The following is a 27343-nucleotide window of genomic DNA, read 5'->3' as shown; positions in this document are numbered from 1 at the left end:
GCATTCAAGTGATTTTCAAAACTTCAGGCTTGTCAAATGAGATGGTTCTGAAAGAGGGCATAATAGTCCTATACAAAAGCCTAAACCCAAAAAATCATTCACAAAAATGTAACTGTCTGCCAGTAGCCAGGCTTTTGAATTTATGAAGGGGAGGGAAGACTAAGAGTTGCATTTTGAACAGTAATATCTCCCAGGGTGTGCTGATGTGGCTTCTCCTTTGGTGTGGATAAGGGTTCCCTCCCACGCTGGTCACACATTTTATATTGCAGAGTTTGAACCGTAGTTAAACGGCCCATGTAGTATAATGTGAGGTATAGTCTCAAATCCCTCACTCTTCTGGGAGCTAAAACTGCTTATAGCAACTACCCTTACACCTGCAGCTATTTTTAAATCACCTCCCCCCCCGCCCCCCCCCAACCAGAAGATAATCCCTCTGCAGTTCTCTAGAAAGCAGCCACGGTCATCACTTAGGCTGTAAAAAGAACCTTTGAATCAACTTTGTCTCCTTGTTTAGTCCAGAAAGAGCTGAAGGTATTACTATTACATCTCATTACGCTATGAATCAGCTGCATTCAATTTGTATCTCAAGTTCTGGCAGTGGTAGTCAATAGTCAAAAGCCTGGCTGAGCGATTATTTAGCAGCTCTTCAGGCCACCTTGCAGTGTGCAAATAGCCAACTCGACTGGATCCCATAAGCAGCAGGAGTATGTTCAAGCTGAGGTTTATCTTGCTACCAGACATTACCAGGCACTATTTACTGCCAGTTCTTCAGAAAGAACACAACCGATGAGGACACTCACCACTGTGAGATTGCGTATCTCCTCCATGACTCGTGGCCAGAAGGACTGGAGGCTTTGCTGGGCATCGCTATTGCTAGCTGTGCCAAAGCCACCATCCGTGGACATTCTGGTAGCTGGGAGAAACAAAAACAAGCATTAGCAATGAGGGAAGAAGGGAGGGAGGCAAAAGGCTCCCAGAGATTCCCTCCAAGTCCCAGGACTACAGGAAGGGGCCAGCCTGGCTAATCGCTCTGGAAAACTGTCAAAATAAGATATGCCAGTCCAGGTCTCACAACAACAATGTAGAGATACTCACAGCCTCTAGAATTGTTTTTTTAAATTTTATTTATTTTTCCAAGAATTGAAAAAGAACATTAAAAAAAAAAGAATTCAAAGCAAAAATAGTCTCCTTATTCCCCTATTAGAGCTCTGCCTTTTCACAAGGAGTTACAAAACGCAACTGATGCCCGGTCACAGCTCATGCTCCAGTGTGCACCTATTGTAAAATCTTTTTTTCGTCTTGGTTGTTACAGCCAACAGCAGTGCAGGATATGGCAGCAAACCCCCCTCAAGTTGAAACCAGAATGTCAATGTCAGCCCGCTACTATTTCTAAAAAGTGTAATGTGCCTATTTGGAAGGTGTCAGTTTTTGTGGCTTTACACTGTTTTTAAGATACCTCTTCTCCTTGGGTATCATCAACAGGAGAAATTAACAGTCTGTATAATGCAGAATGTCAAAAGCATAAAGTAAGATTTAAAATTCAAATCTTTTAATTGAAACAATTTTTAAAAGGCCCCATGCCTGTCATTTAGTATTCTGCAGCTGCAGGATGTTAAACAAGTCTGACTATTATTAAATTCATACTGGATGTTGCCTGTGCATTGACTTGTATCTTTGCAAATGGCTTTATTTACAGTATGTACCAGTAGTCATCAGGAACTTACATGGAGAAAACAAAGAGACAATAACTGGGTTCAGACTTTCCCCTATAACCACGCTGCGCTACGTTGAGGGTGGTGAAGAGGTCAGGACACGCAGCATCGATCAACCTCGTCCTCGGGTGACCAAGACGGTGCCAGCCTCTGCAGCACTGTCCAGGCACATTTCAGGTTCCAGCTGACACAATTCTTCTCCCCCCATAAATGCCCAGATCAAGTCCTGCCTTTTTGGCGAGGAACTCTGAAGACAGCTCTAGTTAATATTAAAATGAAGTCAGATGCACAACTTGGGAATCCCTTGGAACATCAAGACCAGCCTTGCTGGCTTCCTCTACGCAACAGAAGCATGTGGCTCCGGCAGGATTCCCAACAGGGATCGCAGCCTGGAAGGACAAGGGAGACATGCCGAAAGCACATGCATGGGTGGGGACCTGCCGAGACACAACCCGGCAGGACGGGACTCGGTGGTTCCCATGCACTGAAAGCATCTTGGTGAATGCCAGAAGAGTCACCACTTACTTCTCAAGCGAGCAAAGCGGAGGAAGCCAGCGAGTTACTGACGTTAAAGGCTCTCGGGGTCACCGAGCAGCTTTGAAGTTTCCACAAATGACATGCACACACCATGTACAAACTATAAGCCTCTGTGTCTCTCAACTTAGAGCAAGAGAGAAAAGGTGTTACATTTTCTGTAGGGAAAGATCTCAAGATACACACAGATATTTGTGTGTCGCCGTGTAATGGAAAAAGACACAAAAGTAGATTTAGTTCTGACATAAACACACACAATCCCCGTTTGCTTTTGATCCGCCACGTAAAGGTTTATTTCAGTCCTTCCTCAAGCCGAAGGGAAGCACAGCAACACCATACAACACACCAAAACACCAATGGGAGGCAGTGGCCGATTGCCCATAATTTCAAAATCTACTATTCCAAAGCAACGACGATCCATAAAAATCTTACCTAACAGATCAAAGAGATGAATGTCAGACAATTAGTTCATTACGTCCTGCAGCCTACACTTTCCAAGGCAGACTCTGTGAAGAGTCGTCTTTTTCTCTCATCAACCTGAGAAGGGGACACGGGAGGCATGGGAAGAGCCGAAGGGGATTTTGACAGGGGATGACAAAGAGGAGGTCAGAAGATCGTATTTTCAGTCCCAAAGCAAGAACTCGAGACAGGAAGAACTCCAGGTAAGGAACCTATGGAAATAAGCAACTGACAAGTTACTTGATGACTCTTCAACAACTATTTGCATTATAATACTATCCGCCTACAAATGAAGATATTTCAAGTATTTATAAGAAAATACAGAGAGATAAATATTCTAATGAGAGTCTTAAATTGGCATTTGATTCTCCCCCCTTGATCTGCATTGTCAACCGTAGACAAAAAATAGTTTAGGCACATAAATAAAAGCTAATCCTTGAAATCTGCTCTGTTCTGGCAATATTTCAATACTAACACTAGACGGGGTCTTTTCTGCAACTGGAGATGCAATTCATCTCGAAGACAAGCCAAATCACTTTTCAAGGCTTTATTTAAAAAACAAATATTACTTGCATTCAACCCACTTCAATGCTGTACTAGAATATAATGCTGTACATAACCCTAAGAAACAACAGGTTAAAAAAAAAGAAAAAAGCTAATGGAGCAAAGAGGAAGAAAATTCCACCACCACCGCACGCAAAAGCAAATTTCTTGCATTAAATATATGCCTCTGTGGTATTCATCCAGATTTCCAGAAGAGCTAGAAATGGTTTACTCCAGCCAGCTATAATTTAAAGAGTCCTGTTGATGAATACAAAAAAAATTCCTATCTTCAAGGCGAACACAAGACTGATTTCAGGATGCCAAATGAACAGCCTGATGCTCAACCCAGGGGCAATTGCTACTTTAAGTGACTGTTTAGGACAATTGTTAGGAAATGGAGTAAGAGTAGAAACAAGAGTCACCAATAGGCTGATTTTGTTAAAAACTCATACAGTGAAATCACTATAAACTGCAAAATAAAAGCCTAAGCAGGTTAAAACTGCTCAGAACATTACTACAGTAATTTCTTCCCATTAAAATATAGATATCTAAGTGGCATTGAAGGTGCTTGCAAGCATTAGAGGAGGATTGCAAGTGAAAGAGAAAAACGCAAACTGTCATGCAAACCTACAATGTTGGCTCCGAGACAAGCTTTACTAATGAAACCATTCCTGCGCAATTAGGTAAGTTCCTTCACTCAAGGGGAAGCTGTGTTCTCTTCTTTTAAGAATGCCTCATATCAGGATTAGTGCCAACAAAAAACATACCAAAGCACACAACGGAAGATAAGCCCACCAAAGCTAACAGGGAGGCGGTTCCTCTGATTTCACAGTATCAGTGTCTAAACCTGTTTGTCTTTTTTAATATGCAGTTTGCAGGGAAATTTTAGAGCTTGATTACACTTCATCTTTCCTCCTCTAAAAATTTCCTCCAGAACCCTCTGCAGAAGGGGAGAGGTGCTCTGAGGGTCCCCATGCTCACTGCACTCGGGTAATGCAGGCTACAGTCTCTCAGAAGTTTTAAGAGTAAACTGCCTACTTCGACACCATCTCGTTGCTGAATAACAGACGTTAAAGTCCATCTCCCGTGTCACCTGGCTGCCACAAAGCGTAACCGCAACCAGAAGGAACTTGCCGATTCCAGCAACGCTGCATCTCCGTACAGAGGCTGGGCAAGTACCTTGCAAACTTGACACGCTTCTGCTCTGCACAACACTTACTTAACAAAAGCCATCGTCTCACCCATGCGCCTGATGCTGCACCAAAGCAAACAGGGGTGCTACGCTGACCTCAGATTAGCTAAACTACCAGTGCAAGTCCCAGGAGCCTGCAACCTAAACACCAGGCTATGCAGAGATGCTATTCAGAGATGCCCTTGCAGAAGAATCTGGATGAGGAGGTTCACACACACAAAACACACTAACTCACAACATGGACACATTACAGACTTAGAGACAAGCAAGCAAACAAATAACCCCACCCTCCCAAAAACACATACACAGCAAGAAATAAGGGTGTAAGAACAGGAGAGACTGGGATACACCTGCTTCACAACAGCCAATCCAGTCCACACAGCCTGGAATATGCTCCATGAAGGCAAACATTTTGTTTCCAGACTAAGGGAAAAAGAAACCAAAGGCCAAAAAGCTGAGGCCTACGCATAAAATGCCTGGAGGTGATTACAGAGCAGATTAGCAAGCACATCTCCAGAACCACGACATCAACACTTTGCAATTAGAGCTTTTCTGCTCACCGGAGCAGAACACCTTTTACAAACATTAAACTTACAAAATCCTGTGGCAGCTGACAGTTAAGAGCTTCACTTCAGAGGAGCGCAAAGCAAGCACGAAGACACCTCTAGTATCTGTGGTTGGGTTTTTTTGTTGCTTGTTTGTGTTTTGGGGTTTAGTTGTGTGTTTTTTTTTTTTTTTTTAAACAGATGCTAGTTTGTGCTCTTTCTTTAATGCCAGGGGAAGGGGGAAGCAGTCAAATGAAGCTGTCTCACCCTGGATGCCTACAATTTGTACGCTTGAGCAAGAACCTGCTGTTGAAAACACAAGCTACAGTATAATCGCAAATAAAACCAATATATCTGATCTTGCAGTTCTACCCGGAGCAGGGACCCAGAGCTCTTCAGCTGAAAAACCAACGGCCAGGAACAGACCCAGCAGAGCAGCAGCTGCCAGCCACAGCCACAGGACATTCCTGGGCATCGCCGGTGCCGCCTGCCAAGCGAGCTTGGGAACGGGAACCCGAGGACAACCTCCCTGGCCAGTGAGGGTCACGTCGCAGCTTCTGACGTGCCTACTTTTGAGTTACTCCCAAGCTGGCCTTGACTAAGAAGTCAACCAAACAAAGTCAGCTGGGTGGAGAGCAGATCTAAAGGAAATGTATCCAAATATCTGAAGGGATATGCAAACGGCGAATGCCAGAGGAAGCGCTGAAAGGCCTTGAGGCTCTCGATGAAGGAGGCACTAACTCAGCAACATCAAGTACCGCAGACCCTGGTGATATCAGAAACGTCAGGTTCTTTGCATATTGTACAGTCACATTCCCATGACTTACGTTATGGAAAAGAGCCTGTTTTACGCAGCGTTGTATTACATGGCAGTAGAAGCATATTCCATCCAAATGTCTTCAAGAAGACAGCTACATCTGAAGTAAGATGGAGGCTAAAAAGAAATTAGAAGCTCAGGCAAACATTTTGCCTCAACATCTTTAGATTATAGCTACAAGTAAGGATAATGCACAAATATTTCTGAAAACTGCCACTGCAAAAACAAATTCCCCCTGCCCGATTCTACCACCATACAAATACAGATTTAACACTTCCACATCGACAGCATTTACAAGACCCCCCCCACCCCCAATCCCCCCCAACTCTTCTTAAGATGCTGTTGGCTTTACAACATCCAGTATCCCACAAAACTCGCAAGTTAATTATTAGGAAGTAGTGTTACAGAAAAGGAGAAAACAAACAATGCAGTCCCTCTTTTTTTAATAAAAGGAAATATACCATCTTTACTAGCAAAGAATAAAAAACAATGCCACAGTACCTAGCAAAAACTCGGGAAGTCTGAAGAATTAAAAACAGATCCATAGACCTGAAAAGTGAGTATTTAGGATAAATACTAATCCCTGCATTCTGTGATACTTCCAGTCTGATGCACTAACTCTCAAAACTGTAGCGTTCTGTTTTGGGAGCCCGTCCTTTGATTTGAAAGTAAAATGTGCCGAGCCACACTTGCATATCTAAAGAATGAGTTCTGTGTAGCAACAAGCGCCAGACACCTGATCCTGCCAGAATCAGAAGGAACAATCTAGCAACCAAGAACTAGTTTCACAAGAAGAATAAATATGGTTTTATATGAATTTAGTAACACATTTCTTTAAATGCAAGCAAAGGAGGAGTCTTCAATGGACGAGAGAAAGCCACATACCAGCGCCCTTTGCGAGATGCTGCGCTCATTACTTCAATTAGAGCAATTTGCAGTACGGTCTTGAGGGAGCGGCAGAATATCAAATGCAGAATATACAGTGAGTTCAAAACAGACTACAACAGCAATCTTTGGCCTCAGCAGCAATCACAATGGTTGAAGCTGTACTGAAAGGTTGTCTCTGTGCTGCAGATCAACAGCACCTGTTTCGCATGACATTATGCCCTGTGCTATCTTATTTTAAAACAAACCTTTGAGAAGTCATGTTAATGGCCTAAAATTGCTTCCACAGAGATGTCATGCCTCGATTAACTGTACATTTTCTCTGCTTGAAGATCTACTCAAGTCAACATAGATATTTTCAGCTGAGTCTCCTTTCATGAAATAAGATCACATTTATTTCAAATTATTACCGTTCCAAACTACATGTTCACTAGGCAAAGGCCAAGCAGCACAAGTGCACAGCGTGGCTGGAAATACGAAGGTGCCAGAACCACTGCCAAGAATTACTTTTACTTGCTTTGGGGGGTGGCAGGTCATCTAAAAATAGCTCTTAATTGTGTTTGAGATCAATGGTTTCTCCTTCTACCTCGATATTCAGGCCTTGCCCACTCTATGTAAAATTTTTAAACCAAGAAACTTGAGTCATGTTGGCAGTGGAGCTGGCACTGCAAACAGACATGTATTTCTTCCAAACCAGTGCCATGGACTTTGTGTTGTACCTGTTTTCTGCACCTGCTGTTCATCAGAGCTCTAGCTTTGATCAGGAAAGCGGTAAGAGCTATTCAGACTTGCCAAGGGAACTCACCTGACTGCTGACACAGCAACAAGAGAGCACGTCAAGAAGGTCTGCACATGGCTACCGGGAACACAATCCTAGATGGGCACACAACCAGTGTATCATCCTCTACAGAAAGTTTCCTAGCTATGAAACGAGGCACCCCAGTTACAAGTCCCATCAAAACTGTACACAGACCCCGTCTCCATGGCACATTTCTGACCCAATGAAGAATCAGGAGCTGCCACCAGTGGCAAAAGCTGAACAAACCAAGTTTGAAATCGTGCTGTAGAGGTCTAAAGAAATAAGATGTTGCCACAGTGTGGCACAAAGCACCGTGGCAGACAGAAGAACCACCAAGAAGATTTGTGCCTGGCCCTGACGAAGCAAAAGAAAAGACACAGAAGCAAAAGAAAAGACACAAGCCGTAGCACGCAAGGATCTGGGGTTACGACACATGAGCCTTTGGCTCTTGATGTTTTGAATGATTCCATGAGAAAAAAAACAGTGAACGCGCACCCTGGGAATGGGGCTTGGAGAGAGCCAGGCTGGCATGTGCTGCCATCGCTACAGGTGCCAAACGCCTTCCAAAGGGAGTCGTCACTTCAATGTACACATCCCGGTGAGACTCATTTCCAGTTTTGGTATGTCAACAAGACAGCACAGAAAAGGCTTTGCCTATAAAACATTACCCAAACAAGCGTCGGGAGGAGGAGGGGGAACACCGCATTTAAAGAGATTCATACGCTGTTTTTTTGGACACGAGTTCAGCTTTGAACAAAACCCAATACTCCACATCATAATAAAAAGGAAGCAGGAACACTTTAAAGGTAAAACATAATTGACTATATAACCCATAGCTTTACATATACACCACAATTATTTCAGCACATCACAGCAGTAATGATGCTGTTACTATTAAAGCATAAAAGCTTCTATCATTACGTACAAGCAACAAATTATGCATAAAGTTATAGCTAAACTCTAGGCCAAAATCAAAAGTCGTAGACTTTAATACTGAAGTTATTTATCCAAAAGGTATGGGAACTCTCTTCAGTTTCTATAAAATAGTGCTATAAAATCTAAGGCCGCCTTTCAGGTAGCGAAAAAACACGATGATCACAAACTTAAGGAAGTCTGAAGTTCTGCTCTTGATGAAAACATAACCTTTCAGCTTTTTAAACACAATTTAAAGAGGCTTTCAGTAAAACCAACATAATTCAAAACACAAGCACTTCCTTCCAGTGCGCTATTATAAGAAACTTTTGCAATTCCTCAGTTTTATTTTTATCCGTTTTCTCTTGCGGTATTACATACACACAATCCTTTAAGCATATAGCTGGCACCATAAGTGGTTGATTTCAGCTGACGGGAGACTCATCCTAGGCTGTTGGATAAGGTGCATATTTGCAGATTTCTCTTGTTCAGTAAAATTAAAATTGAACATAATAGGCTAGTTAAATGCTGCACTAAATTACCTACAGAGGATACTGAGCACTTACTGCTAAAGGTTTTTAAGGGAAGGTTGCAAAACAGTGTTTAAGTTGAGTCGATCTTGCCTTAGGGCAGAAAAAATAAACAAGATGACCTCTTCAGGTGCCTTCTAGCCCTTTTTTCTATGAATATTTAGCAGTAGATTATTCTGTCTTCAAAGCACTGTTTGAACATTAGCACCCTAATACCCCTAACGCATTACTTCTGTTTTCATTCGTGCAAGGTACAGCATTTGATTTAAGCCCAAATCAGCTGCAAAGTCAGAGAGAGGGATCTGGATTACCGCTCCCAACACCACGGACAACTCGTTAAACCAGCAAAGTTTGGTTTCAGCAGCTAGCAGGGCAAAATCAGCTTTGCACCACTCCCATTGCTGATCGGCTGCTACGAGCATCGCAATCGATGTTTTGCTGGATCACACACACAGGCATGCCTCCTACTCTCCCCCCTCTCCACCCCAGTACCTACAGCAGGAATTCTGCTCCTCCCTTCTCCCATCCTGGGACACGGCAGCTGGGTTTCAGCACGCTGGGTAAGAGCTGCCTCTCCACTACCCACTCAACAGGGAGAGAGCGCAAGCAGCAGAGCTGAACCTGGCTCCTCTGGAGAGGCGGCAGGGCCAGAGTAACCACCCCGACTCCATTCGTGCAAAGCAGAAATTGGCCAGATAACCTTCCTGATACCGAGTTTGTTGCGAAATTACAGCCCTGATCTTGCAGAGCTGCATCAAACTGCAAGCAAGCCAGTACCTTTCACTGGGCGCTGAGCTTCCTTGCAGGAAGGCACGTGCTACATGCTCGGCAGGAACGAGAACCAAGTCTCCAAAGCTGCTTCATTTGCACCAGACAAGAGAATATCCTACAGCACAGACAACGCACAGCAAAAGCATTTTACTGAACACACACACACACACACACAAACTGTGTTGAGTTTCATACCTTAATGCAGAAGACAGTGTGACCTAGGAGTTAAAGGCAATTGCTAGTGCAGGCAGTGGTACGCTGCAGTCTCGGGCAGGCGATTGGCAGTTGGCTTTACTCCTTCAGGAGGGGGGGGAAAAAAAAAAAAAATCAGGAATAATGCCTACTGTTACAGAAGCATTAAGTTTCTATTCCCAATGCACTGAGTCCCTAACAGCACTGTTGAAAGCCCTCTGTCCAGTAGCAGTGCGTGTTAATTTGTGCACAGAAAGACCGAAGATACGCACAGACTGTATTTAACGCTGGGCAGGGTTTTGGGAGCGCACATAAATACAGTCAAGGCTGGTATCAGAAACCCACCAGAAGCACAGCACGGCACCAGAAACCATGCTACAGAATCGAGAAGTGACCTCCCCACAGTGCAGCACCAAGTCAAAAATGAGGCTGCAAATACTAAACACCACAAAAAAATAGCACTAGGACTAGTTTTTTTAAAAAGGTAAAGCAAACAAAATAATCCGAATTGCTGTTTGTACTGGTTATTTTACTTTCCTTTCTTCTTTGAAAGAAAGAACACAAGGATCATGCTTGATATTTGGTGTTTCAACAGTTAAACATTATTAAACAGTGGCTCTTTGCAGTGCAATTTTGGCAGGCAAGCACAGGGAGTAAGAAGTAGAGGAAGAAAATTCCCAGACAAATAACAACAAGTGTCTAAGATGAACCGTGCTGCCTCTCCAGCTCCTAAATTAAACACCCAGCAGAAATGGAAAAGCTCTTTTAAGTAAAGCGCGTTCAAGTTAGTCAAGTCTAGTTCACATGATAAAACAGTTGGCACATACCAAAACAATACTGCATATTGTGTACTTCACCTTATAAACTTTGATCTCAACCAACCTAGCATAAAAATGATGTTATGTACTGCAGCTTTAGAAATTTAAAAGAAATTACAAGCTAGACACTTCACAACGTATTTCCCAGTCCTGGTATAAGCGCATTTTACTCGCTTCCCTTTAACAGTAGCCTTTATGAGGATAATAAGGGAAAAAAGAGTGATACCAAACTCACCTTAACAAAATTACATTGTCTTGGTCTTGAATAGTTGTGTGTTTGCACTTTTATAGGAAAAAAAAACTAGTGAGAAACATGAAGGCAGTGCCTTGCTCTCAGAGGCAGGAGGCATCTCACCGAGACTCGTACCACATGGGAATGAAATTCCACAACTGTAGTGACATCAGGTAGTCACAAAACAAAAGTACTTGTCACATACCCTGAACGTATAGAATATAGACAGCGTATGGTGTATTAATAGGTCAAAGTTGAAATCCAAAGAAAACATTTTCCGGCCCATAGGCACTATTTTGGCATCAGCAATGTTAACCAAGTGATAGGCTCAATTTATTCAGAAAGTGCTTCAAATAGTTCAAAATCCAGTGATGGTTTTCAGCCTTGGCAGTATTTATTCGGTAGTATTTATTCGGTATCTATCCCCAGGCACCCATTGCAGAGAGCACCTCGGACTGCTGTCCCCAACAGCTCACAAAAGCAAGAGGAGTCTGACCAACATTTGGGTTGGTTTGCCCATTTCTCATATTTTATATTTTAGGCAGCAGAAGTTCCGATCATGCAACACACACGTTTACTGCTCTGGAGCACAAGCAAAATGCTTGTTTAGACAGTATGGATTAAACAGACATTCAGCCTGGAGATTATTATTATTTTTTTAATGTTAGTTGATATTTTTGAATTATTTATAAATAATTCTGCATTAAGTTAAGAGTTTCTGCATATAAAGTCCTATGAGTGCCCTCAGATTTTCTCATCCTTCTGCTAGCCACACAATTTAACTGGCTGAAAAAGCTAAATTGGGTGCTCGCTATTAACCTCCTGGCGACACGGGGACCCAGGCAGCAGCTGGAGCAGACAGCCGTCATATGATCCTGCGCCAACACACAGATGCTGCAGCACATTTAGGGCAAAGCTATGCTTTAATTTTAATGCAGCCTTAAGTGTTGCGTGTTTCTTTGCTCTTCTGCTGCACTTTTAGGCTCAACCACCACCGTGCTGCTAGAGAGGGAAGAGCGGAAGGCAGAAAGAACGATTCAAACCACAGCAGGACAGCAGCAGATACAACCTAGAAAACCGTGAATGACAAATATGAGTTATTTACAGAACTTGTGACCATTTTAAAGCAGAGTGAAAGGCTGCACCAGCCTATAACTGGGCACGTCTTCTGCGAACTTTGTTATTCCAGGTAGAAGAGTGAAATAAATGTACTGCTTTTGGGGGGCTGCAGGGTTTTCCCAAGGAATTATTCTAATATTCAATGTTCCTATTACTTTCTTTACCCACTTTTGTAAGTTAAATTATCAAATGGCATCTTGCAAAAGTTAAAAATAATTCTTTTCATAGAAACAACCATAAGCCTTTTGCCTCCTGAGATCAGCAGATCTTACTTAAATAAGCAGTACAGGTTGTGCTTCAATAGACAGACAGGATAGTCTAATCAAGCCTTTCTCTTTTTTTTTTTTAATTTTTTTTTATTTCTAAAAAGTGATCCTGTATTATAAACATGGAAATCTATACCCTTCTGGGTCACCTTCAGTGAATGAAAAAAACCAACTAAAAGTGACCCATTTTGATTTATCAGGAAGTGACCAAACAGCAGGGCAAGTTATAAACAGACAATGGAAAAAAATCCCCCCAATGAGATCTCAACACATAGAAAAATCTTAAGTTTTTGAGGAAAAACTTCCTGTAACTCCTGGGACGCTTTGGCAGGTACCCTGAGGTTTGATCTTGCTGTCAGTGCCCCTTTTAATAGCTGCTACATTTTTTGACCCTCTGAAACATAAGGCAAACTGCCTTCTTTATCAAAACATAAAGAGTTTAGCAACCATACAAATTTAATTCGCTTACAACATGGGCAGATCGCTAAGCCCTGAAATTGAGAAACGGCTTCATGTCCCCACACTATTAAAATACAGATGTCACGCTACGTTATATAAATGTAAGATATTAGTCCGATTAAAAAAAACCAAACCCAAATACACTGGCTTGAAAGGTGACCTCCTGCGGGCACCCACCACCCTCACAGCGAGACGGACACGCATCCTCCTCCTCCCCCCCAGCCACCGAGGTGCTCAACCCAGGGACAGCAACTTCCCACAATAAGCTTGTCCTTTACACCTCCACTACTTGCGCTACCAGTTAAGTTAGTACAAGAAACAAGCACGGAAAAGTCTCTTAAACAAAACTATGAGCCTGTTTTCTGAGCCTGCATTTCCAGCGGGTAAAAGTACCAGGAAAACCCAGGGGACCTTTGGGGCACAGAGGACACAACTACCTTCACAAGCAGCGTAAAACGGGACCCAAGGACCTTCCTTCCCCTTTCAGTGCTGCAACAAAAAGTCAGGAACTGGTGTAATTTGTTAATAAAACCTTTTACAGTGCTACCAAAAGCTTTAGTTTTTTCCTGCTGCTCTTGACCTAGAAGGATCAGGCAGCACCTAGTCTTACACAGCTACAACCTCCTGCAAGCTTAAGCAATGAAATATGATAAACGCTGGGTGTAACAAAGACTTCTGCAGAATTTCTTATTTCATCCTATGGTAGCTGCAGATTCCCTCATGTTCTGCCACCCCTTAAAAGCACGCAGCAGCTGAATATATCCTAATTTCAAGGCAAAAATCTTAAGATGTCTCATTTTTGCCTAAAGATGCTAACAATGACCTTCACACTCACCGTAAATCCCCCGATTCTGGCCGACAGCCTGCTACAGAAGTTACTGCTACTCCACTACCATACCGGAGCAGCCACCATTATTAATAGATGACTTACGGTGACGTTTCTCACTCTGCTCCCTTCTCGGATTGAAACTAGGATGACATGCCAGACGCCACAGAAAGTTGAGTAAGGTTTGCCTGAGACAAGGTGATGCTATTCACCAGTCTTAATTTAAGTTAAAATACCCAGAATAATACTTGAAGGCTGTAACAATTCAAGGACCATTCAGGTTGAAGTTCAACCCCAAGACGCAGTCCTTTGTTGGCAGCCGACACTGACGTGCAGATCAGGTTCATGTGCCAGGGCCCACTTTTCTAACATCCCTACAAAAATAAGTTGCACAATGTAATTACCTCCAATTTTCAAAACAGTACTTTTAAGGGCAACAATTAGCAATCGGGGGGAAAAAAAAAAAAAGGATTAGAGCAGGACTGAGAACACTCGAGCCGTGTCACCCAGTTCACCCCTGAGAAGGCAAGGACGGTAATAGCAACATTTAGCATCTCTTGGTAGGAGTGGAGGAGAAGGAATGTCTGCAATGTGATTTGACTCCTCGCTGAAAACTAACTTTAATTCTAATCTACAAACTATTCTCCGTGTCCTCGATGCCCTCGACCATCGGGAGCAGCTTCATTTTTCAACTTTGATTCTTTTTTTTTTTTCAGTGCAAACTGCCGTAAACAAACTTTGTCCTTCATTCTCGAAACTCGGAGCAGTGGTATTTCAAGGTCACTCGTGCTAGCGAGGGAAGGCCTAGCTCCAGCAACTTCAGCTGCAGCACCGCTCTGACGGCGAAAGCCGCGCAGGAGCCCAGCCCAGCCGGAGTTCGGAGTGTCACCGGGAAAGCAGAGAAAGCCCTTTACGCTGGAAAACTTCTAAGCTAAGACGCAGTCTCACCCCACTCCTCCGCCCGTCACCGCGGGGCTGCGGGGCTCCGGTGACCTTCAGTGCTTATTTGCAAATAAAGAGGAAAACAAAGGGCTGCTTATACTTGTCAGGAGTTTGCCTGGCGGTTCGGGGTGATGGGGGCTCCGCTGCCCCCCCAGGAGCTGCCTTTCTGATCGGTGCCCGCGGGCCAGCTCCCAGCCAGCCGGGCAGCCCCCGCCAAGGGCAGCCGGGGGAGACCCCCCCCGCGACTCGGCGGCAGCCACGGGGAGGGGGGGAGGCGCTGCCATTTTCTCTTCCGTCCGTCCGTCCGCCCGCCCCCCCCGGTTACCGGCTCCGTGGCGGCGCGGCCCCCCCCGCGCAGGGCGCGGCCCCGCGGTGCCCCGAGCCGTACCCGCCGCCCCGGGCGGCGCCGGGGGCTCAGCCCCGGGCCCCAACCGCTGCACCGACCCAGGAGCCTCCCCCCGGGCTGCCCCCCCTCGCCGCCTCCCCCTCCTCCCACCACACAAGGCCGGGACACCCCGAGGCCGGGCGGGCAGCCCGCGCCGCCGGGGCCTGCTCCCCCGTCACCGGGCCGGGCCGCAGCCGCCCCGCCGCCCCAGCCAGTGCGGCTCCAGCCGCCGCGATCAACTTACCGGGCCGCGACCGCCGCAGGCCCTGCCCGCCGGTCTGGAGGCGGCTGCGGTGGGGGGCGGCGGCCCCCAGGCCTCCCCGCCATCCCTTTGTCTTTGAGCTGACCCCTGCCTGCCGGGACTCCGCGTCCCCGCCGGACCGGGCCGCCGGCCCCTTTAACAGCCGCCGCTCAGCCTACCCTGCTGCGCCCGCCCGGCCCGGCCCGCCGCACCTATTGGCTGCGCGCCGCCGGGGGGGCGCGGTCCCGCGCGCCCATTGGCTGCCGCCGGCAGCGCAACCTCGCCGTCCACTTCCGGTTTTAAAGTTACCTTGAGAGGCGGCGCAGGGGTCAGAGCGGCGCCCGCCCGCCCCGCTCCCCGCCCGCGGCCCCCTCCGCAGAGCGGCGGCCGGGCCCTCACCGCCCGCCCCGGCGGCTCCTATTGGCCGCTCGGCTCCTATTCAAACAGACGGAAAGGGGTCGTGAGGCGGCTGCCGATTGGCCCGGGCGCCTGTCACTCCAGCAGCACCCCCCCCCCCCCCCACGCAACCCCGCCGCCGCGTCACGGGGTGCCGAGCACACCGGCGGGTCACGGGGCAGCGCGCGGGCTGCGGCCGGGCTGCACGTGCGCGCAGACGGGGGCGCGTGCACGCAGGGCCCATGCTCGCACACGACGGGGGACGTACGCCCAGCACCGGCGTCCCGCGGCGGGGCCGGTGCCCTCCCGGCGGCGTCCCGTCCTGGGCTGTTACCCCTGCGGCGCGGGAGGGACCGCGCTGTGCCGCCCGCGGGGCGGGCACGCCGCAGGGATTCCAGCTAGGAGAGGGCAGGGTCCCGCACGGGAAGGAGCGGGGGGAGCCCGGGCCGGCGGCACCGCGAGACATCCCGCCCTCCGCTCTGCGGGCGGAGAGGCGAGCGCTCCCCAGTTAGCGGGACGGAGGGCACCGTCCGCCTTCTGCAGGCTCGTTGCCGCTCGGTCGGGTGGTGAAGGGGGTCGCTGACCGCCGTCCCACGCACGGGGACGGTGCGGGTGGCACCTGTGGGGACAGCAGCACCCCCGGGAGACCTGCGGTTAACGTCTGGTGGCACTTCCCACCTCGAGTCCACCGAGAACGGTCCCGTGGCCGCGCAGTGACCAGCATCAAATACGCACGCACCGATGTATACGTAGAGACCAAAAAATAATCCGGGGGCTGGGGAAAAAAAAAAAAAGTCTGCTTTTCCGACAAATTAAGCCCCTGGTTTAGCCCACGGCCGCCCAAGCAGCCGCCCTCCTGGCGCAGACCCCGACCCCTCTCACTGGGCCCAACGCCTCCGACATTCCTCCTTGCAGGATGCCCCAGGAAGCGAAGCGAGCGCTGGCAGAGCTCTCGCCTCTCGGCCACGTACACCAAAGATTCCCCTTTGCAGCTTTAACCCTGCCACACCGGAGCCCGCCAGCCTCGCTTCGCCCCGCGACGCCGTTCTCGGAGCCTCCAAGAACGCTTCCGTAGCGCTCAGATTGGACCGAAAGTTGGGAATGGCGTGTTTAGGAAGCACAGGTGATATTTCAACCTATGCAGACACGCAACTTCCAGCAAGTTATCAGTGATACCCCGACGGATTTCAAGCTGCATTCCAAGATAGAATTTACTACTTGAAAATAATGTGCTTACAGGATTATATACAGAGCAGCAGAGGAAAAAATATGAAGCACAGCCAATGCTCTACTAGTCCTGCAGATTAAATCAGTTTGAATCAGATAGCAAGGAGAGATTAATTTAAAAATAGATCTTCCCGGTGATTTATTACATATAATTGGTTAAAACGTGTCTTAAAAATAAAAACTACACTTTGCAAGGATTTGTTGTCTTCCTGTGTCATTCCTCAGATAAAAGCAAGGGCCTCCGAGCTGCGGTATGCTTACTATTAGAGGTATGCAAGGTACTTTCAGGCGGCATGCAAAACAAACCCAGAACAGCCCACCACCTTTCCTGCAGAGAAGAGGAATGCCTCGCCGGTATTTCGAGTGGTAACGGCTGCCCAAACACATCCCCGTGCGCCTTCTCGCACCGCGACGTGAGCCCCTGTCACCGATGGACCGAGAGCCCCTCTCCTGCGCAGGGGTACGAGCCAGCACGGCCACGGGAACAGCTACTGCTCTCACAGTATTTAGTAATTCTTTGTGACAGTGAAAAAAACCAAATTAATTTTGGGAAGCCCTACAGTACAGGGTTTATTTCCATCATTGCAGCTGTTCTTGCTCCGAAATCACACAGAGCAGTTGAGCTAACTCTCAGGAATTGCTAAAATCCCACTTGAAAGATTTAACTACAAAGCTACTGGGAAGACATAAGGAGAAAGGAATGCTCTTAACCCAGAAACTGTCATCTGTCGCCGCACTTTGCAGGTTGCGGCACTTCTAAGAGAGCGTCACTGCACATTATTCACGTATGGCATGAGAATGTATACCGACAAATGCGACTTATCTTTACAAAGTACGAAATAATGAGAGGGAACAGGTTGGCCGTGCAGGATAAATGACCGGCTCAAGGTCACCCAGCCAAGCCGCAGCGACCTGAGAACCGGCGGGATTACACCTGATTCTCGGTCCTCGCTCGGAGTGAACAGCTCTCTGTGCTGCGCGGGGGGTTCAAAGGGCCAGCTCCAGGCACCGCTTTCTGCTTTGACCAAGAACTCTGCGTTCATCCCAAAACCTGTCCGAATCCTCCACTCAAGCGCAGTCACAGCGGCCCGAAGGCCACAAGCCCCTGCATGAGCCAGCGCCTCAAACGAGCCCTTCTAACAGTGACACGAAAACCAACGTGGTTAGGACAGAGTGTGCGATGCCAGACGTGAGATTACATCAGGTTGTCACCACAATGACCAATGCCTAAGGGACGGTAAGCTGAGCCCAAGTAAGTTTAGGCTGGTGCTAGAACACGGCTCAACTGAAGACAAACACAGATCCAGCATGAGTAGCCTAGTCTGAAAACGTAATCTAATTTAAGAAGGGCAGAAGTAAGCCTAGGAAAAGACATGCGATGCTGCCAAGGGTGGCAGCAGCAAATGATGCTTGATGACCCAGGAGGTCTATTTTCTGGAGGTAGGAGTAGAGGAAAAATTAACCACATGCTTGCAGGTTGTTTGCTTTGCATCGCAAGTGAAGCCAGTTGCAACTTTCCTTTTAATTGCCTGTACTCAGACAGCTATTGAGACAGACAAGAAGTATTTATTCGTAAGTACGTGGAGAATACTTTACTCAACAAGACAAGTGTCTCAAAAGGCGATATGAAGAGCCACATTCCAGAAGTAGCAGCCAGAGCTACTGTTTCTTCTTCTGTGAGCAACCTGAAGTCTGCCAGAGCTCGGGGTTCTGGAGCCAGCCCTGGGACACAGCTCAGCCAACATGAAGCGTAGGCTGGCCCTGCCACCAAAGAGCTGTCCTACCACTCTGCTTGCTCTCTACCCACCCCTCAGCGCTGACTCCCCAAACACCCGCACGGCTAATGATGCGGCTGGAGAACAAACTGACCCGGATGAAATCTAGCCCAGCCAAAAAGAATTAGCTTTCATCCATGCCATACTCATACTGCTTTTAATGTATAGTGCTTTACCAGTTACTGGGGGGCATTTCTTTCATTTTCTCAGCTCAGGAAAAAGCAGCATCTAGGGAGACCATATTTACACACAGGTATTTTCACAGCTCTCAGTGCCCTTGTGTTTCGAGCGCAGAATAAACAATCCCGCAGACATTTACCAGAGACCCACAACTCATCTCCAACTGCTTCAGCTTGGGCCCTGCCCCTCTTCCCACCAAGTGTTGGGGCAGACTCTGGAGAAGCCCCTTAAGGCTTGGGCGGCAAAAAACCCCAAAGATCAGTAAAATAAATCATCACCAGCATGTGAAACCGCAATCTCCCGCAGCAAATCCCCTGTCGGGGCCCAGCAGACCGGGCCTGCCGCCGCCCGCTGGCTGCCCGGGACGGCACCGTGCGCCCCAGGAAGGCCTCCGCGCCCTGCCCTGCCCGCCGGCCGTCAGGCAGCACCTGCCCCGGGCGCAGTCCGCGGGTCACAGGCACTCCACCAGCCCCGGACCCGCACGGGCCTCGCCCCCTCCCAGCTGGGCCCGGCCCCCCCCGCGCGGCGCTAGCCTCGAGCGCACCCCTCCCCCACCCCGGGCCGCGCGGGGAAACGGTTCGGTTTCCTGTCCTCTCCCCGGTCCGCTCCCCGGCGGCCAATCAGCGCACAGCTTCCCTCGCCCGCCTCCCCCAGTGCGGGCCAATCAGCGGGCGCGGTGCGGCTCTGCCAATCGCAGCGGAGCTACCGGGGTGGGGGGGAACCCCTCGAGCCGCCCCCGCCCCGCGCCCCCTCACGGGCCGCTGACTACCCCCGCCGCGTTCCGCCCGCTGCCCGCGCACTCACCGGGCCGGCCGGCGCCGCGACCTCCGCCTCCTCCGCCCGGCGCCCGCGCTGCCTCCGGCCCGACCGGCGGGAGGCGGGAAGGAGGGGGAGGGGGGCGGCCAGAGCAGAGCGAGCGCCCAGCGGCCGAGAAACAAGATGGCGGCGGATCCGTGAGGCGGCGGTGCGGAGGCTCCGCCCCTTTCCCCTGGGCCGCGGCACTGCGCAGGCGCATGACCTGGGGCTGATCTCGCGAGACCTCCGCTGGGGAGCGGCGTGGGGGGACGTGCCATGAGCCGAAGCGGGGGAGGATTCACCGGGCGGAGGGACTCGGTGGGGGGATCCGGACAGGCCGGAGCGGGGCCCCAGGCCTCGGCGTGAGGAGCTGCGGGTGCCGGCCGTGCCTCGAGGGGGAGCCAAGCCCCTGAGTGCAGCAGGGCCTGGCCCAGGTCGTCCCCAGCCTAGGCCTGTGCGGGCCTGGGCTCCAGCAGAGCCGAGGCCTTAGGCCGAGGTGGGTGGCGTGGGGCAGGCCCCTGGGCAGGGAGCCCGCTGCCTCGCTCCTGGTCTTTCACCTGAGGTGTTCACCATCCCCGAGGTTCTGGCTCGCTCCGGGCAGCTGCCTGGCAGCACACGGATCATAGCCCAGGGGTCCTCCCAGGACCCTGCTTCTGGGGCCGACAGGTAGAGCTCTGCATCCCTCAGCCAGCCCAGCCACGGTGGAGGAGTTGCTCCTCCATTAGCTTGTTGGCTCATCCAGGGAGGTTTCCAGCCCTGCCCGTCATGGCCCTGAGAGCTGTCCAAATTAAACCTCACTGAGCTGTCCAACACTCTTCACCCAGGCCTCTGATCTATCATCACAGGGTAACTTTCTGCTACTATCCTACCCGAGCTAGAGCCAATTCAAGCAAAAGTCGGTGCTCCAGTTCAGCCAGCTCTCTCATTTCCCAGGGACTGCTTTTCTGGCTCGGGGACATGTTACATTGAAGCGTGACTCATGGTGCTTCAGTATTTTTCCCATGAAAAAGTATATCCTGAAAAGTGACTCCATCTTTGCCTCCTTACTGTCTTTCTGGTGCCCAAATAGTTTGCATCCAATTTACAACTAGAAAGGATTTGCCTGTCTGGTACTTTAAATGCCATTTGAGATGGGAAAGTCAGGTCCTGTGTGGCTGCTGCATTTCCCCTCACCCTTTCCATGGAGTTTCCAAAATTGGTGACATCCGCTGGTACGGCGGTTCACTGCATGGGCTCTGCACCCCGCACAAGAGAAGTGAAAATCCCTCCTGTGTCCTGCAAACACAGAGAGTTCGGATCTGTTGTTTCCGTTGCGTGACATTTGCCCAAATGCAGGAAATGGGACAAATTCCTGTGTATGCTGCGGTTTCAGAGCTCGGCTGCCCTGAAGACTGCGTGTTGGCACTGAAGTGGGAGATATCTTGCAGCAAATTCCTGCAGTTTTATTGAAAGTCTTGCAACTTTGTGATCTCAGGGCACTTGCAAGGCAGCCAAGAGAAATAAAAGTCATGCTAGTTGGTTTATTTTGTTTTATTAGTTCTCACAATTTCTAAGCTAGCCTCCTTTTGTTGTAACATTTGAGGGTGATGATATGCAATGCTATACGGCCCCTCTTCAAAATGACTCTTACAAATCAATTAGCCGGCACTGCTGCTGACTTTGCTGCCAGGCACAGCTGTCAAACCAACCAGCTGTTTTTCCTACCAGGGACTACCAGGGACCAGGCCCTGCTCGAGGGGTTTCTGCACAATACCCCGCTCCTCCTCCCACTGAATCCTTTTGTGTGCCATTGCGCCGCGCCTGTGATGCTCCGTTTCCTCCCCACCTGCTCTCTCAGCAGCAATGGATGCATTGTCTGGAGCCGCTCAGCTTCCCTAAGAAGGATCGCAGCCATCTGCAAATACAGAGGTCTCTGTGTCAGCCTGCCCGAAACATGGAGGAGCCAAGAAAAACAAGAAAGAAAAAAAAAAAAAAAAGCGCTTTTGCACTCCCTGCTTTATCGGTGCTTGCATAAATTTCTGTGTGGTTTGTTGATTTCGCACTTAACCAACATCTGCTACTTGCTCAGCCGATTCCCTCCTGCGCTGGCAACGGGGCCCTGAGGAGCTGCGCTGCGCTGACGGCACCCCGGGGCCAGGTTTTGGAAGGGCTGAATTTGTTTGACGCTTAGGGATATTGTCTCTTAGAGCGGAGGTGACATGCCTGGCTCCTCTCCTCGGCTCAGCCCCCTCCCGTCCCCCAGGACTCCTGTTACAGCAGTCCTCTGGACTCATCCCAAATAAGCTGTTGCTTTGGGGCAATTATCCCCAAGCAAAGAAAAGTGTAGAAAAGAAAAACCTGGGTATAAATTATGTATGGACATGGGCACACCGCCTTGTAGATTTGGGGGAAAAAAAGAGGCTATTTAGGGCCAGATTTTGGGGCCCATTAGTCCTGCAGGCTGCCCCATTGTGTCACCTCTCGCTTCGCAACTGATGCCAGGCTGCAAACCTGGCTCCTAACCCAGCTTGCGAGTGCCACATCCCACCTGGTACATCTCCCAGTTGGGGACCATCTACATGATACTTAAGTATATTTAAGTTAAGAGTATATATCAATATGCCTGTACACATCCACGTATTTCTGGGGGCCCTGTAGAAACCTTGTCTTCTGCATTGAAAGAAAAACCCAGAAAGATAATTGGACACAGGAGAGATGATGGTTTGGGTGTTACCAAAGGATTCCTCGGGAGACCACAAGGCTGAAGGACAATCTAGCGTCAGCCCCGGTGCTGTGGGTGACCAGCAGCTTTTGTACTCGGGTGGTTTGAGGTTTGAACTCAGCTCCCAGAACAGCAAGGCGCTTTTACCTTCTCTGGCCAAGACAGGAGCCCCCCAACCAGCCATCATGCTCTCCCTAGTTCTCCCAGCCCTCCCTCCCCAGGGCAGAGACAACAGAAGTCATTAAAAACTCCCAGAATTAGGAAATCTAGAAACCTTCACTCCAGAGCTGCAGGAGAGCCACTCTGAGCCGAGACGCTCTGCCCAGCTCTAACTGGGAGACACCATTTCCAGTTGACCACTTTCATCTTGCCAGCAGCGGGGAGAGGCTGCAGCTCCCAGCCCAGAGCTGGGATTCAGTTCAGTTTGCTTGGTCCCATTGCGGGACAGCGGGTTTCCCAGCGCGTGCACTACCCCGAGGAGAAGCAGATGGTGTGCTAGTGCCTCTTGCCTGGCTGGTGCCCAGCACAGATCAACCACGTTGGCTTTCCCAGTAGGATACTGGTGAGCATACGTGACCCGATGGCTCCGCGCAGAACAGTGAAAGGAGATTTTACAGCATCTCAGCGTAGCTCCTTCTGCAAGAAGAAGTGGGACACGGCACAGGAGCCAGAGAGCGGGCTGCAGAACTGATGCAGCGCTGACCATCTCCCCGAGCAACGGCAGCAATGTGCTCATCCCCGTGGGCAAGGGCTCCAGCGGTGCCACGGGGACAAGTCCCTGTGCCCACCTGGAGCCCACCCCACAGCCTGGCTCTGCAGACAGGGACTAGAGCCTGCCTGGGGCAGCATTATTCTGGAGAAACCTCTGCAAAACACGCTGGGTTTACTCAGTTCCAGTTTAAACCATCCACCCCCCATAACCCTTCCTGAGGTGCAGCCCTCTCCCTCCCTGAATGCCCAGCCCCAGGGCAGCCCCAGAGCCCCCCCAGAGCCCCCAGGGCAGCCCCAGAGCCCCCGGCATTTCTGCCCCTTTCCTTGTGTTTTCTGTTGCCCGTTACATCCCCCTCTTGCCAGGACGAGCAGCAGCCATGCCACAGGCAGATCTCTGCCCTGCAGAGGCAGGGTAAAGGCAGCACGTGGCACCCACCGGGTCTGCAGAATCCCGGGGGTCTCCCGTGCAGGGACACCATGGTTTGGGGTGCCTACGATGGCAGGGCTTGCAAAGCCTCTTCCGCACTTTCCGTTAACCCGCGGCCAGCACACTCATCCCCCCGTGCCACACGCTGCTGATAGCCCCTGCAGCACCGTGAAGCTGAGCCCCACGAATCCTCTTACCTGGGTTTTACTGGACTAATCGCTTTAAACCACCCCCTTTTCACCGGCACAAAACCAAAACGTAAAGGAGAAGGTGGTGAGGAGCCGACAAACCAGGCAGCTGAGCTCCTTAAGGAATTAAAAGACATTAGAGATGGGACAGCCCTGATGGGATCCCAGCGCAAGACCAAGTCCGGGGCTTTTGTCCATCCCGCTTTGGGGAAGTGCTTCCTGGGGGATCGGCTGTGGGAGCTGTCAGTGCTGCACACCCCCGGCCCCGAGGGCGCGGGGACGAGCCCCCAAGTCTCTCCCAGTGGGAGGTCGGCGAGGGATCCTGGAGCAACCTGCCAAGGGAAGCAGAAACCAGAGTCGGTCAGAAAGTTTCCTACCAATTGAACTGAAAACGTTGTCATTATTATTTTATTATCGCCATGAAACTTCATGTTTTATCATCGAAATGTGTCAGTTGAAAAAAAATGTTAGAAGGAGAGGCTTTTCACCGTCGAGGCATGTGTGTTCACTATCTCTTCCCCCAAAACAGTAAGTTCCCAGGACTGACACTTTCCCCACAAAGCTGGAAGTTTGCTTTGATGAAATAGCCTTCCCTACCGAGATATTTTCAGCTAGTTTTTTCTAAATATTACTCATAAAGGCCCCCTCCAGACAACCTCTCTCCCTCCCTGAGTTTGTTTATATGCTTTGAATTCTGTTAGGAAACCATCTCCCTACTTCAGCAATGTTTTATCCAAGTTTCCATATTTAGTTCTTTCAGCTATTCCTGCTCCTTAACCAGCTTTTCCGTGCACAACGCCGGGACCCGCTACATCCCGGCTCTCCCCGGCGTCCCCTTCCCCTCCACCAGCTGCCGCAGAGGAAATTTCCCCCCCACCGATGGATGCCCATCAAATGCTGTACCCACCAACCCACTCTGAGGCCGTGGTCCCAAATCACCCCCCCCAGGCCGCGATTCCGATACAGGGAACCCCGTGAAGGCTTTGCCCATGGGGGCCGGGTGGTTCCCCGCAGCCCGGGGTGCCGGTGGCAGCCCCGGGACCCCCGGCATGGCGAGGAAGGGGAGCCCACCCACTGGGAAATCCAAGCCCGGCGTTATTTTAGGGAGGGACAGAGTTAAAGTTGGTGAAGGAGGGTTTCCTCCTGGCACGTGGCTCCATGTCAGCCGTGGTGCGCAGCCTGCAGAGGCAACGCAGGGAAAGCACTGGAGGAATTTACCATGAGTAAAAAGAGACGCTGCTTAGAGAGAAATTAAGTGTTTGTATTCAGGGACCCAAGGTGAGTCCAAGGGCAGCACGGGAACCGGGGCTGCCTCTCCGCTCAAACTTTCTCCTTCGGAAGGAACTGGGGCACGAGAAGTGCCCCCTCGGTCCCCGTCCCCCGCAAGGGCCAGGCTTGGACTCCAGCAGCAGCCGAAAGGCTGGGAGCACAAGGAGGTGGCAGGGATCGAAGCCGGGAGGTTTATGCGTTCCCAAAGGAGCGGGCACCGTGGCCACCCAGGCTGAGCAGGGGCCGGCTGGCAGTGCTTCAGGTCTGGTTGGAAGCTCCCGTGGTCCCGTGGGCAGCCCTGGGGGTCTGGTTGACGGGTGTGGGGTCTGGCTGGCGACCCTTGGGGTCCGGGTGGTAGTAGTGGGATCTGGCCAGTAGCTGTTGGGGTCTGGCTGTTGGGAGAAGGGTCAGGTTGACAGCTCTTGGAGTCCAACTGATGGGTGTAGGGTCTGGCTGGCAGGTGTAGGGTCCTGTTGGCAGGTGTAGGGGTCTCTGGTTGATGGGCGTAGGATCCAGCTGATGGTTCTTGGGCTCCAAGTGATGGGTGTAGCATCTGGCTGGTGACTTTCGGGGTCTGGCTGGCAGGTGTAGGGTCCAGCTGGTGGCTCTCGGGGTCCGGTTGATGGGTGTAGGGTCCAGCTGGAGGCTCTTGGAGTCCGGTTGATGGGTGTAGGGTCCAGCTGGAGGCTCTTGGGGCCCGGTTGATGGGTGTAGGGTCCAGCTGGAGGCTCTTGGGGTCCGGTTGATGGGTGTAGGGTCCAGCTGGAGGCTCTTGGGGTCCGGTTGATGGGTGTAGGGTCCAGCTGGAGGCTCTTGGGGTCCGGTTGATGGGTGTAGGGTCCAGCTGGAGGCTCTTGGGGTCTGGCTGGCGGGTGTAGGGTGCAGCCGGCAGCCCTTAGGATCCAACTGATGGGTGTAGGGTCCGGTGGGTGGCTTTTGGGGTGCAGCTGGCAGCTTTCGTCAGGCAGCTGCTGAGAGCGGGGATGCAGCCGGCAGCTGTCGGGGGGCACCCGGCAGCCCCGGGTCGGACCCTCGGGGGGATGCCGGCCCCTCTCCGCGGCAGCCCGGGCCGTCGGGGCCGGGCCCGGGGCTCCCCCGCCCGCCGCTCCCAGCAGCCCGCCGGGGCCGAGGGGAGGAGCGGGCACGGGCGGCGGCGGCGGCGGCAGCGGCGGTGAGTGCCCGCGGCGGCGGCGGCGCGGGGTGGGGCGCTCCCGGGCGCCCGGGACGGCGACGGCCTCGGTCCCCGCGGCCACCGGCGGGGAGCGGGGCCGCACCTGCCTCGGAGCATCCCCCGCCGGGGGCGGGGGTGGGGGGCGGTGATTTTGGGGATGCCGGTCACGGATGCGGTGCCCAGGAGGAGCGGGAGGGGCAGCTGCGGGGAGGGGAGGGGGGAAGGAGGGGTCCCGACCCCCGGTGGGACAGCCCCGGTGCTCCCCCCGGACCCCACGGCTGCCAACGCGCTGCGCCTGGCACCCCTAAAACATAGCCCAGGCTCTGAGCAGAGGCGTGAACGCCCCGAAAACATCGCTGCACCGAAAGCGTGGGGGCTGCGGCCGCGCTCCCCCATCCCCAAGGGCTCCCCGGCAGAGCGCTGCCGGCCCGGTTTACCGGAGCCCTCCCCGGCTCGGGGCGGCGGGCAGCGCTTCCCAGCCAGCGGCTTGGGAACGGGAGCGCTTTCCCGTGCCATCCATCATCCCCGCTGAAAGCCCGTTGACATCAACCCCATCCCGTGCACGCTGGGCCCCGCCGCCAGGGAAACGGGGGTAGGGACCGGCAAAAGCGGGGGGTCCTGCCTGGGGAGGGTTTGCCTCGGGGCCTCATCCTCACCCCGAGCACCCCACGTAACGCCAGCGCTCACCTCTCCCCGTGTCTCCAGCCTGTGCTTCATACATCGATTTGACTCGCTCGATCCAGAGAGCCCGCTCTGCCCTCCGTGGTGTTTTGGGCAAGCGCTGTGGCTGCTCCTGTAAGGAAATCCCTTAAGGAACTGGTGAGGAGGAGTGAAACGATGCCCTAGGACGGGCAGAGGCCCCTGCGCTGCTCCCTGCTTACTATAACTGGGGTTACAGTAAGTGGGGAGAAGCCCGAGGGCAGCGTGGGCATCGCTTATCCCCCGCAGCAGGGAAGCACCCGAACGGGCATGGGCCTGGCCAGCCACTGCGTCCGCCGAGCTGCTACGGAGCGACGGCTGCTCTGTGCCTCGAAATGGTCCCCAGAGCCAGGGCCACCCGCGTGGGTGCCCACGCTGAGCTGCAGGGTCATCCCTGCGGGAGGTGGTGGCCGTGCCGGGCTCTGCAATGGCCAGTGCTCGCTCCCGGGGGTCTGGGAAGCATCGCCAGGGGTCTTTCGAGGCTGAGCAAAACAATTAGCCCTGGGCTGAATTGCATCACTTGGTGCACAGGGAACATCCCGTGAGGCTGCGCTGCTTATTTCATTAATGTGCTGAGAGCAGGAGCCTGCGGATCCCCTCGGGCTGGCAGTGCGGGGATGGGCTT

The 27343-nt window shown here is 51.3% G+C and overlaps 1 protein-coding gene across 6 annotated transcripts in view; it reads right to left on the bottom strand.

Annotated features, from left to right (window-relative positions):
- Positions 1-19581, bottom strand: part of NFYC (nuclear transcription factor Y subunit gamma) — a 36977-nt gene extending 17396 nt beyond the window's left edge. For 2 of the 6 annotated variants that reach the window (XM_059830693.1, XM_059830699.1), the window contains exons 1-3: positions 15183-15221; positions 9895-9996; positions 801-913 (exon numbers count right to left, since the gene is read on the bottom strand). In XM_059830693.1, the coding sequence (XP_059686676.1) occupies positions 801-905 (105 nt within the window). In that variant the 5' untranslated portion in view covers positions 906-913; positions 9895-9996; positions 15183-15221. Of the gene's footprint in view, positions 1-800; positions 914-2678; positions 2700-9894; positions 9997-15182; positions 15222-15488; positions 15497-19561 lie in introns of those variants that run through there. The other 4 variants (XM_059830694.1, XM_059830696.1, XM_059830695.1 and 1 more) reach the window with 4 other exon arrangements.
- Between the last annotated feature and the right edge of the window lie 7762 nt (positions 19582-27343).

Source organism: Gavia stellata, chromosome 29, assembly GCF_030936135.1.
Source record: "Gavia stellata isolate bGavSte3 chromosome 29, bGavSte3.hap2, whole genome shotgun sequence".
Classification (NCBI taxonomy): domain Eukaryota; kingdom Metazoa; phylum Chordata; class Aves; order Gaviiformes; family Gaviidae; genus Gavia; species Gavia stellata.
Note: the sequence above shows the minus strand (reverse complement) of the source record. Positions and strands in the feature narration are given on the sequence as shown.